The sequence below is a fragment of the Cuculus canorus genome, chromosome 4 (assembly GCF_017976375.1).
Source record: "Cuculus canorus isolate bCucCan1 chromosome 4, bCucCan1.pri, whole genome shotgun sequence".
Taxonomy (NCBI): Eukaryota; Metazoa; Chordata; class Aves; order Cuculiformes; family Cuculidae; genus Cuculus; species Cuculus canorus.
Genome location: NC_071404.1, coordinates 73,724,521 through 73,737,215, shown reverse-complemented (window position 1 = coordinate 73,737,215; position 12,695 = coordinate 73,724,521). Strand labels below are relative to the sequence as shown.

The 12,695-nt window shown below is 37.6% G+C and overlaps 1 protein-coding gene across 9 annotated transcripts in view; it reads left to right on the top strand.

Moving 5' to 3' along the window:
• Positions 1-12,695, top strand: part of BLTP1 (bridge-like lipid transfer protein family member 1) — a 123,201-nt gene that overhangs the window by 52,192 nt on the left and 58,314 nt on the right. For all 9 annotated transcript variants that reach the window (XM_054064923.1, XM_054064924.1, XM_054064930.1 and 6 more), the window contains exons 27-39: positions 409-667; positions 1,074-1,917; positions 2,715-2,785; positions 3,245-3,418; positions 3,741-3,861; positions 4,712-4,858; positions 5,264-5,391; positions 5,827-6,029; positions 8,137-8,334; positions 8,958-9,169; positions 9,468-9,619; positions 10,310-10,460; positions 11,835-11,987. In XM_054064923.1, the coding sequence (XP_053920898.1) occupies positions 409-667; positions 1,074-1,917; positions 2,715-2,785; positions 3,245-3,418; positions 3,741-3,861; positions 4,712-4,858; positions 5,264-5,391; positions 5,827-6,029; positions 8,137-8,334; positions 8,958-9,169; positions 9,468-9,619; positions 10,310-10,460; positions 11,835-11,987 (2,813 nt within the window). The remainder of the gene's footprint in view (positions 1-408; positions 668-1,073; positions 1,918-2,714; positions 2,786-3,244; positions 3,419-3,740; positions 3,862-4,711; positions 4,859-5,263; positions 5,392-5,826; positions 6,030-8,136; positions 8,335-8,957; positions 9,170-9,467; positions 9,620-10,309; positions 10,461-11,834; positions 11,988-12,695) is intronic.

The following is a 12,695-nucleotide window of genomic DNA, read 5'->3' as shown; positions in this document are numbered from 1 at the left end:
TGCCCATTAGTAATTATAGTCTTTCCAATTCTGGTTAATAAGTAGTACTCTTGTGCAAGAGGTCTTGTAGTGGCATGGGTCCTTCTAAGAGCAGGCAATAGCTTTAAAGTTAAGAGCAAACTTTAATATGTTGAATTTTTATATTGAGGTGCAACTCTTTTTCTGAGTAAAAACAAGAATTTGACTTGCATCTCTTCATCTTCATCTAGAAAGCAGTTTACGAAGGCAATCTGATGTTTTGCTGCAATGATCTAACTCATTTTTTGTTAGTTCAATAGGCTAATATGTGTATACTTTTCAAAACTAAAGCTTTTATTAAATAAGGGGTTTTATTTCAGTGGGTGGGGAAGAGACCATTGCAATTGTGTTAGCTGATGTTCAGTTTTTCTTTCCTGTTTCTGATCCTAGGTAAAGCAAATGGTGTAAAGCGAAAAGATTGGGATTGCAGATCTATGGGTATAGAAACAGAAAGAAAAGCACAGCATCTAAGTCTACAAGTGCCATTGCGCTCCCATAGCTCGTCATCGTCTTCAGAGGAAACGAGCAGTTCTAGTGCTGCGCTCCCCTTGCTTGCAGGTGAGAAGGACAGCCCATCGTCAACTACTGAGGAGCACTTGGGACAGAAGGAGTTCTTGTCTGGTGCAAAAAGGGAAGATGGTCATGGAAGGTTAGTATTATCTGTCCAGATGGAAGTATAATTCCGCTCTTAAACATGTTATGACAAGAAAAACCCTTATACTTTGCAATTTATGAAGTGTTGATTAATTTCTAATGGTGCTGCAGAAATGTGTTACTGAGTTTGAATGCAAATTTGGATGCCTCATAGGGGTTAATTACCTGATCTGGTATAAAATCCAGCATGTAAAACAACAGCACTTGCTGTGAATGTTTGGTTTTACATCCTCTATATGTAGACAAGTGGCAGATATTTAGTATGTAATCAGCGTTATGAAAATAATTGCTATGCTAATAGAAAGTAATGGGATCACTGAAGCATTTGACAGCTTCTATAATGTAAAATGAGATGCGTTAATAGTAAAATAAGCAAATTAACCTTTAGGGTTTGTTTCCAGTGTTGCAGTTGAGGGTGCAGAGGGCGGCCCAGCATCTCCTGGCAACCAGGAAAGGCCTGTTGGTCAGTCTCCCATGAGGTCTCCACTGAAGCGGCAGGCGTCCGTGTGCTCCACCCGGCTTGGGAGCACCAAAAGCCTCACGGCAGCCTTCTACGGAGACAAACAACCTGTTCCAGTTGGTGTGCAGTTCAGCAGCGATGTGTCTCGCAGTGATGAGAACGTCTTGGACTCCCCAAAGCAGCGGAGGAGCTTTGGTTCTTTTCCATATACTCCATCTGCAGATTCGAACTCGTTTCACCAGTACCGCTCAATGGATTCCAGCATGTCAATGGCTGATAGCGAAGCTTATTTTTCTGCAGCAGAAGAGTTTGAGCCAATTAGTAGTGATGAAGGTCCAGGAACCTATCCAGGGAGGAAGAAGAGAAAAAAACAAGCTCAGAAAATTGAATATAGTAGAGGGTCTATTTACCATAGTGTAGAAGGGCCCTTAACAAGCACAATCCATGGCGAAATCAGTCAGGATGTTAAAACGTTGCCAATTAAGACTCATCCTTCACAGGCTTCATTTGTTTCTGCTCTGGGAGGAGATGATGAGCATGTTGAGAACATGTATGTCATGGAATCTGAGAAGACTGTGGAAAGTGAGCAAATAACTTCCCAGCAGCCTATAATGGCATGTTACCAAAATTATCTTACACAATTCCAGGTGATCAACTGGTCAGTAAAGCATCCAACTAACAAAAGAACTTCCAAATCCTCATTACATCGTCCTTTAGATCTTGACACACCGACGAGTGAAGAAAGTTCGTCATCTTTTGAGCAACTTTCTGTCCCAACTTTTAAGGTATGGAAGATGGAGGAAGGAGGAGTAGAGAAAGGCATAAGAATTCAAACCGTGTTAAAATTACTTAGTACACCTGTCATGTAAATAAAGCCATGAGAAACTTGAAACTTCTTTGCTTTGAGTTAAGGAATATGTTGGATTTCTGAGTTCACATATGAGCTGTGTGGCTGGGAGGCTGTGGAAAAGAAAAGACGGCACTAGAATTCTGTGGATACAGTCTGTGTTCTGAATTGTCGTTATTGAGCTTAAAAATGCTGCCTGTTGAATGATACGCAACTGAAAGATGTTTATGTGAGTTTTGTTTGAGATGCCTGTTACACAGAACTTCAGCAGCGATACGTTTACTACTGATAAAGTATAATCTAGGCTGTAAATGCTTTTTTTCCAAGTAAAATTGAGATTTAGCAAATGGTTTTCGTAAATGAGCATACAGGCTTAAGGAAAGAGCTGAAATGACAGACATGAAAAATAGTGGGAATGGCTTGATGGAAAATAGGTGTCTGAGCTCTGGAATTTAATTTGGTATCACTTTGCAGCAAAAGCTTTGTGTTCAAGCAAGCCTTTCGTAGGTTAGTATATGAAGTCTTTTTTAAAGCAATTAGTCACTATCTAGCTTCATAATCAAGTAATTTTAAAAGGTAAACCAAGGAATTTCTGTATATGGTATTGGAGAATCTGCATATGAGGGATGCTTTTAGGAGAAAAACTGTGAGAAGAATCTTTATTTGAAGGTTCCTTGGGTATTTTTTTTAATATATGAAAGGAATGTAATAAATTTCTTTGCATTCTTATCTTAGATTGTTAAACAAGGTCTCACAGCTAATTCGTTACTGGACAGAGGCATGCAGCTTACAGGATCAACATCTAAGTGAGTTGAATACTGCATCGCATTATTAGCATATTTTTAAGAGCAGGATTTTCCTGATGCTCTTGTTAAATATTCTGGCTCTCCCGAAATCTCATCTGTAGCAGTAGTTTTCAGTACAGATCTATTTTAGAACAGACTATTCTATTATTAAGTATTTGAGTTTGGTGAAAAAGAAAGTACACTGTGAAAGCGTTACATTATTTCATTCTCACATTTTCAGGATTACAAATTGCAACCAAATTTAAATTAATTTGGGATGTGCTTGTTGCAAGTGTCCATTGCATTGCCAAAAGCTGAACTTGAATCTCAGTCCTTGCCCTGGAATTGTATTTGTATGCTTTCCAAGCTATGCAGTAGAAGAAACCTGCCATTATATGCAGTTTATTAAGAATTAAAATGATAGCAAGATACTTCTGTATTTCTTTTACAAATCTAGATTATTAATATGTGTTTGTTTAGTACACCTTATACTCCTTTGGACAAGAAGTCTGCAGAAAATACGGATGATGAAACAATAACAGAAGAATGGACGTTGGATCACCCTGTCTTCCAGACACGGACAACGGCGATAGTGGAAGTCAAAGGAACTGTAGATGTAGTTCTGACTCCTCTTGTAGCAGAGGCACTGGATAGGTAATTCGTTTTGCTCATATTGCTGCAGTGATAACTGATTGTGCTAAAAATCGTCTAAAATCAAAGCTGCTTTGTTCAGCAAAGGTTTAATTAAAAGAAATAAATAATGTGACTAATGGAACAGCAGGTCCTGTACCCAGTGAGTGTAATTCTGTGTTTCCTGTGAAGAAGCTAAGAGAATGTTGTGCTAAGCTGGGAAGTGCCCATTATGTCTGTCAGTGCTTAATTTTTCGCTCTGCAGTGATATTTTAACATTATTAATGGTGTGTAATGTGAAAGTGGAAGTTTGACCGGTCTGTTGTGTCCTTGTTTCCTCTCACAGGTACATAGAAGCAATGGTGCATTGTGCCAGCTCTCGACACCCAGCAGCAATCGTTGATGATCTGCACTGCAAAGTTCTTCGAGACGCTGTACAGAACAGCAAAACAAGCTTCTCGGAAAATGTAAGAAAGGGAACAAGAGAAATGCACCAAGATTTGAAAGAATATTATTTTCTATATTTTACATAGAAAAAGTTTAAATTTAATTGAGTGTTCTAGTAGCTAAATAATTATAGTAATTTGGAATACATATTTATTTTTATCTTGTGGCTAATGTGCGTGCATTTTTATAATCACCTGTTGCATCCTGTCTTTCGGTGACTAGAAATCTCTTAAAGGATGGAAGTGATTTTTTTCTAATTTTGACAGTCTAGTCAGTAGCTGCGATAATTTGCATGAGATCATATATTCTGTTCTTAGGAATTATTATAACTGTCATTCTTATGTATTATTTTCATATCAGCAATACATCATTTAATATTTAATAGTAGTACAGACATCTCCGTGAGGGCAAGGGAAGTTCAGACTCGGCTGTGCACGTGGGTTTTTTGCAGTTTATCTGATGCCTTCAAAAATTAATTTAGCTTGAAAAGCGTTGTGTGGTAGTTCTACAGAATTAGGAGTTCTTTCTGTCCATGTTAATGTCTATATCTATATTTTATTATTTCTTAGACTTCACAGTGTAACAGACACTAATTATTTACTTCATAATAAGTTTTTCTATATAATTTATATATGTAGAAATCAAACTTTTAGCTGAAACCTGGTCGTTAGAAAGTTTATTATAAAATGGCATTACTACCCTTACGTATCTAGACCTGTTGTATCTGTAAGTATTCTAGAAATCGTGGTGTTGTGCTTTAAATGAAGTCAGAATCTCTTGCTTCGTCAATGCTAATCAACTGTCCTGTTGCTCTTTAGCTTAGCAGCTCTCAGTTTCAATGAGAATAAATTACTTTTTCTCTCCTCCAAGTTATCTTCGAAGCAGGATATTAGAGGAACAAAAATAGACGCTACCACTACAGGAACAACAAACCAGGGACCAGCACAGACCAGTCTCTCACTTAAGCAAGATAATGTGACAATTAAAGGTCTTCAGGCCAACGTTACTGTACCAAAGGTAACAACTTTTTGTTTAGCTTACTAGTAGACGTGGGCGTCACTAACTAAACTCATTTTGCATCCCCGTTAGTTCTCCAGAAGCTTAAAGGAAGCTCTGTATCTGTGCTAGATAATTAATGTTCTGAACACGATAGCCTGTTTTATTATGTGCAGTTTTATTATGGTAGACTTGACTTGACTTGAATAACAACCAGTGTAGGGATAACTGACTGCCATGTCTCAATAATTATTAATTAATAAGTAATAATGATTAAATTTTTTTATATCTTCTAGATGTGATGGGTTTATCTTTTGTTTTTTTCATTTTCCTGAGAAGTATGAGACAAGATTATATCAGAAACCTGTACATAATGGAAAATGTGTTTCTAAATTTCTTTACTTTCTGGTGGAATTTCACGTGCAGGTGAACCTGTGTTTACTACAAGCATCTGTGGATGAATCCCCAGGGGTTTCTTCTGGCAAAACCGTGACTCATGTTTCATTAGTAGCTTTGTGTTTTGATAGAATCGCTACACAAGTTCGTATGAATCGGTAAGAATAACACACATCACTCTTTGTGGCTCTTCCTTGCTAAGTTAGTGAAAACGTGTGCAGTGATGCTAATTTTGTGCAGTTCTGAAGAGTATTTGAACAAGTTACCATCACTGAGTTAAGCAATGAAACGTGTCATCTGTGTTTTATAAATCAATATCTGATTGAGGATAGAATTGCAGGTTCTTTAAGAAGTGGAGAAACAGTTCTGGAATAATTTTGGAAACTTAATTTTGACTTTCTTGCTTATATATCATGTATTATAAAATTAATTTGTACACTGCTTTTCTACCAAAGCATATGTCTTCTGTCTTACAATGAATTCTTTTTACTTCTGCTGTGCCAGCATCATTTAAAATATTTCAAAAAGCCCCATCAAATGAGATGCATCTACCTGGCATTTGCTTAATTTTTTTTCCTCCCTTCTATTCCAAGAGGTATAGTTGAGGAGACCTCAAACAACGCAGAAACCGGGAGGAATTCTGTCACGTTTGATCGTTACATCCAAACCAGTAAAATGCAACCCCAGTCTTCTGGCTCACTGAGATCCAATGCTGGAGCAGAAAAAGGGAAAGAAATTGCTGCTAAATTGAACATCCATCGCGTTCATGGACAACTTAGAGGCCTTGACACAACAGGTAAGCTTTTTTTTTTTTTTTTAAATTGTGGAAACATCAGTTTTCATAGAAGCAAGTGGCTATAGTTGGCTTGGATCTTGTACTTTGGTTGTGGTGTTATCAACACAGATAAAAAAACATTGGAACCTGAAGGTTTTGCAGATACCATGGGAAGAAGTTTAGGATAGTTTCTCTGAATAATTTTCTGTGATTCTACTAAAGTGCTGGATTTTAGTGTAGGCAGAGTGAAAACTATCAAGCTGAAATTCTAAGCAATTTGTGTGGCAGATGGGTTGCATTGTAAATATTGACATGCACTGGTAAAATTTCAGGCCTGAGCTCCCTTTCTCCCAGCTGATCTCTCTTCAACTCCCTTTTTTGTCATTGATATAGGGAATTAATTACACTTATTTCCTTTGTTGGTGACTTCTCGCAATTTCAATATAGGTATAATGTGCCTATTGTGCTCACAAATCTACAAGCTGTAGATTTTTAACTATAAAACTGCAAATGAGATTCACCCAATTGTGTCTTCTTGTTTGTATTGAGGAAATTGCTTCACGAGGCTGTGAATTAAATTCAACTGCTATAACTCCTGATCCTGGAAAAGCTAACTTGGAAAAGATAACTGAAAGTAGAGGCGGTTCTGGTTAGAACTGATTCAGTGTTGACAAAATCTGTCCCAGTTAATGCCATGTTTTACTCCGTCCCTTAAAGAACAGGAAACTTTAGGGCATGAGGAAGAGCTCTGTAAAGAAAGTATGAGTAAAAACCACCCAACAGACTAAAAAACCCTAAAAGAGTCATTGCTGTGCAAAGATGGGTGAGCAAATGAAGTGAGAGGGAAACAACAGTAAGAAGAGAATATTAAAAAGCTTAACTCTGTTTTTACTTAATTATGGGTAGAATCTTTGCAGCAGTGTCCTGTGTTGTGTATGCTGCAGATATTGGGTGTGCTGCAACGCATTGGAGGTGTTCAAGGCCAGGTTGGATGGGGCTTTGAGCAGCTTGATCCGGTGGGAGGTGTCCCTGCCCATGGCAGGGGAGTTGGGACTGGATTATCTTTAAGGTCCCTTCCAACCCAAACCATTCTATGACTCTTTGATTAAAGAAGGCCGATTAATTTTTGAATTCTAACCAAGAAAACTCATCATCTTCTATTTAAAAGGTTTGAGAAACATCTTTCTAAGGATTTAGCATTCCTTGCATACTTCAAAAGTGACTGCAGTTATAAGTTAGGGGCAGAGAGCGAGGACTGGAAGGGAATATAAATTGTCTGAGTACAGTTCTTTTCCTCAGATATTTGACATTTAGCTCTCTGTGCGAGTTAATAGGCAATAGGTATAAAATTATTTAAAATGTTCCTTCAGAAATGTCACTAGAAGAAAGGATTTATATGTAAGCTACATCCTAACATCAAAGAAATCACTTGATTGCCATTGAACCCTCCTGGATCTTGGACAGCAAAGATCATAATGAATTAAAAACTGCTTGAATCTGTATTTTCTAAGGAATCAGTGAGACTTAGTGCTTTACATCTTCCCAGCACAGACATAGACGTGCTTCCAGCCAGCAAGCAGTCTTTGAATTAAAATTAGAACTTTATTTCTAAATATCCTTTAAGTATGCTGTAGTGAATACTGTGTTTCTACTAAAACATATTTTCCACGAGCACTGTTGGTATCACTGTCTTTTGTTGTTATTAAGTCTTAAGTGTTTAGTAGGATTTTTTTAATTTGGTAAAGTAATTTCAGGCCAGTTGCCAGATTCAGATAAAAATCCAAAGAGCTTTTTTGTACCCATCTCCGGAACCATGAGTCTACAAATAGATGAAGGCAGCAGATTTGCTGGGATTGGGAATATCTCAAAGCTTTGGCTTTGTGTTGTTTGGGTCTTGTTTTTTCCCAACTTAAAAACTACTGAGCCCATATTAACATACCAGGAGCAAGGTTTTTCTCTTCTTTCTGTGCTGCTTTTTTTCTTGCTTATGCTTCAATTCTATTTTCTTTCTTTTGAGGAATGCCGAAGGGACAACACTCTCAAATCATTGTAAACTTCAGAGAGCTTTTTGAAGATGCAAAGTTTCTTTTGTTTTGTAACAAAGTGGTAAATATGTTTGTTTTCACAGATATTGGAACTTGTGCCATAACAGCTATTCCTTTTGGGAAATCGAAAGTTCTTTTCACTCTGGAAGAGTTAGATGAGTTTGCTTTTGTGGATGAAACAGATCAACAAGCTGTTCCAGATGTGACTCGTATTGGTCCAAGTCAAGAGAAGTGGGGTTGGATAATGTTTGAGTGCGGAATTGAAAATTTAACTATAAAAGGTAAAGTTTAAATGGGCTTTATATGACTTTGGTTTATTAAACTGATAATTCTGTTTTTAGGTCTTCCAGTTTAGCGATTTGATTAGAAATTGCTGAATATAGGTGATACTAGATAGTATACGTCTATTGTGAATAAATTATATTACATAGATTATGCAGTAAAGGAAATTTTATTAATTAATAACACTTAGAATAGTGTATGAATTAATTCCATATAAGCTGGTTTCAGCAGTTTCTGAACTTAAATCCTGACCTTGTTATCATACCTGCAGTAAGTGTCTGCATACAGGGCTAGAATTTTGCTTTGGGAGGGGAAAGCTAGGTTCGAAGAGAAAAAAACACCAGTATATATGTATTTTCTGTCATCCAAGTTATTCTTTTCAGGGAGTCCTGTTTAAAAACAGTCTTCATGTGAGTATTCTTCATCTGCTTGGGACAAAGTGTCAGAAACTCCCCAACTAGCTGTTAAATTGCTGTATAAAAATTGTAGTAATAAATTGTTGTGCACAATGGTCATGCATCTTCTTTAACCAACATCATGTGCAGATCGTTTCTTTGGGACATAACTTATAGGTGCTTATGCGCAGCAGACATTTATAGTTCTGTTGTGTGTGCTTTTACAGGAGGAAGACAGTCCGGAGCAGTATTGTATAATACATTTGGAGTCATGGGTAAATCAAGAGATACAGAGAGAGGCAGATTTCTTGCATCGAATAACTCTTCAGATTCTCCAACTGGTAGTGGTTACAATACTGATGTGTCTGATGATAACCTTCCTTGTGACAGAATAAGTCCATCTTCAGACATTAATGGAAATTCAGTTTCAGATGAGCAGGTCTGTGCATACCATGTAGAAATAACTAACATTCATAATAAAAAATTGACAAGTTAACATATGCCTCGTTGTGCCAGCTGCATTCGTATTGTCTGCTCACACACTTAACTTTCAGCTCTCTGCAAGTCTCTTGGTATTGTCTTGGGAGAGTTGGTGGGCAGCATTAGTTTATTCTTCTTTGCCTAAATGCATATGAAGCTATTTCTTGTATGCAGTACACAGCATGGTATGTTAGTGCCTTTCAGTCTGAATACTTCAAAAACAATTTCACTTTTGACTTTGTGTTTCCTTTTTTAAGGATGAAGGCGTTGAATCTGATGATCTGAAAAAAGATATACCCTTAATGCCTCCTCCTCCTGACTCCTGCAGCATGAAGTTAACAATCAAAGAAATTTGGTTTAGTTTTGCAGCCCCTACCAATGTGCGCTCTCCAGCCCATGTCTTTTCAAGGTATAATTTTACTTGATTTAAAAGAAAGAAAATGACAATTTTGCTTTGTTAAATTGCAGGTGTGTTTGGTTGTCTGAATGTAATTTCAGTAATAGGAAGGGGTAAGGCAGGGACAGGGATTTGTTTTGAGCAGGAATGATGATCCGCTCGGTGCTTCTGGAATTCAACCTGATCTTAACCCATGGTTGTACTGCCATTGCACTATAAAGTTCAAGGTCGATCTTTCTAAGATAGTTTTCATGCTGTTTATGTAGCACAAGCCAAGTATTCCTGTCTGTTGGTAGTTTTATCTCAGTATAGAGCTATAATTTAGAAAATACTCTGTTCCTGCCTACTGTTCTTGTCTCAGCCCTTCAGTCAAAGTCCTTCATGCCCTATTGGGATAAAAATGTGGGATTCAATTAGTGATGAGAATTTCAAACTGTATGGTTTCAGTAGGGAATACAAATGGGAAATGGAGGGAATACTGGTAGCAAGAGTGGATGGAATCATTACTGTGTGAGCAAGTGAAACAAAACCTGCCTCAGGTACTTTCTGCTAGTTTTCATTCTCTGAGCAATAAGTCTGTTTTTGTTACTTTGTAATATTGTTATGTCATATTCCACCTCTTTGAATGCCATTCATAACAGCATTAGAAAATGCTGCTGGTTGCTGCTGCTGAACTGAATACCTATTTCTTTTTCTTAACAGGCAGCTGAACCTCCTCAGTACTGCAACCCCTGCAGTCGGTGCTTGGCTTGTTCCCATTGACCAAGTGAAATCCTCCTTAAATAAACTAGAAACTGAAGGAACCCTGCGCATCTGTGCCGTTATGGGTTGCATTATGACAGAAGCTTTAGAGGTAAATGATTACAAAACCAGTATGCAAATCAGAGCAGAGCAGAGTGATATGTCATACATATTGGTTTGGGTTTCTGGATATTCTGGGTAAGCTGAAAGAGGGTAGATTTAGGTGAGGTATTAGGAAGAAATGTTTTCCTGTGAGGGTGGTGAGGCCCTGGATCAGGCTGCCCAGAGAAGTCCTGGATGTCCCATCCCTGGAAGTATTCATGGCTAGGTTGGATGAGGCTTTGAGCAGCCTGGTCCAGTGGGAGGTGTCCCTGTCTATGGCAGGGGGGTTGGAACTGGATTATCTTTAAGGTCCCTTCCAACCCAAACTGTACTACAATTCTATAATATTTTCACTGAGAAACTTACAGCACCTCTTATGAGCCTTTACTTCCAGAATTGGTCATGGGAACTCACTACTGGTGCTTTTTGTACACAACCTAAATTTCAGTGGAAAAAAAATCGGCTGTTACTAGTGAGGAAGTCTTGGGCTTCTTACATGAGTGCCTTTCCAGATACTGCCTTTTAAAAGGGAGGGGTAAGAAATGTGGCTGTAGCATCTGGTATAGTTTATGAAATATGTGTGTTGAATTATGAAATAAGCAGGGTATCTTTCAGGAGAAAAATGTGGATTTCTGTGCTGCTGCAGTGTATCAAATCGTGGTGTTTGTTGGACCTGCTTGTTAGAGGATGGGAGGACAAACACAGTGAGGGTGAAACATTCTAGCAAGCAACTCAAAATAGATGGTTTTTTTTGGTAGAAAACTAAGATTGTTAGAGCTTTTATGACAAATTGGGTGTTGCTGTGATTTGCTAAGGAGCTTTCCTCTGTGAAGGCAGCTTTTTGCTATTCTTTTACTTAGCACCATCTAGTGGGAAGAGTTTGAGGTGGGATCCTACCTTCTTGCACTGTAAGATTGACAAGCTTACTGTCGAGCTGGTTTTCTGCTGTACTCAGAAATCATCCTTTGCAGCAGTCCCTTATTGCTACCTCCCTTCCTATTTCTTTTCTACCCGTTTTCTAGCATAAACCAAATTAGAGAAGTGCCTGTTTCTTCTTTAACTGGGGATAAACAGATTTGTTGAAACTCTCAGTTAGCTGTGCAGAAATGTCTATTAGTCCAGAGGTACCTTTGTAAAGTCTGCGATTTCAATCCATCTTTCTGTTTTATTATTTCAAATAAATGAATAAGCATGATTTTTCACATACCACTATTTGCAATAAGGTAGATATCCACGTGGCAAATCTTTGTTGCAGATGTTCAAAACGGTGATCAAATCAAAATGATTTCACCTATGTGGTATCATAGGTGAAATCTTGTAGTCCATGCGCATCTTCTGTTTGCAAGTATGTTCATATGTGAAAAATTGTTATATTTTAATCTAGAATAAAAGCGTGCACTTTCCTCTGAGGAGCAAGTACAACAGGCTTACTAAAGTGGCTCGTTTCTTGCAAGAAAACCCTTCGTGTTTACTGTGTAATATATTGCACCATTACCTGCATCAAGCGAATTACTCCATTATTGAGGATGCCACCATGGTGAGTTGCCCTGTAAAAATGTGTGTTGTTCTCTAATGTGCCAACTGTAATGTCTTAAATTAGGTAGCAGTTTAGGGGAAGTTAACAAACAATAAAATTTAACCCAAACTTGTGCATATCCTTGAACTGATCCATAGATACGGCTTTTCTCATATCGTTTTCTTTCAGATCTTCTGGTTTTGTTGTGGACTGTATGCATAATTTTTATTGAACTGTTTTATTAATAAATAGACGAGAAATCATAAACCAGAAAGAGTTGTCTTAAAAATCGTTAGTGGCCTTTTATCAGATTTAATTTTCTTAAAGATAACAGCAGAGTAGTAAAAATTGGCACCGGTAGTTTTAAAATTCAAAGGTATCTGGATTATTAAGGCAAGTGCCTGCACTGATTGGCTTATTACAAATCCTTTCCCCAGAATTTTGTGTCTTTTAGAAGTACTTGAGTAATGCAGACTGTTTAAGAGAAGAGCAGGAATTGTAGAAACTTCAAGGCATAAGAATCTGATCTTTTTCTTGGTGGCTTTAGAATGTAAATGTCTGGACTGTGGTGGTAAATAATTGTTTGAATAAACATACTGAGCGTAAAGAGGAGTGTTTTTCCTGATTTATGTCATTTTCATAATCCAATTTTGCAGCTGTCGGATTTAAACTCTGTTTTTTTCAACACATTCAGCTGAGCCCAGTGATCAGAAATAGCAGTTTGTGGCA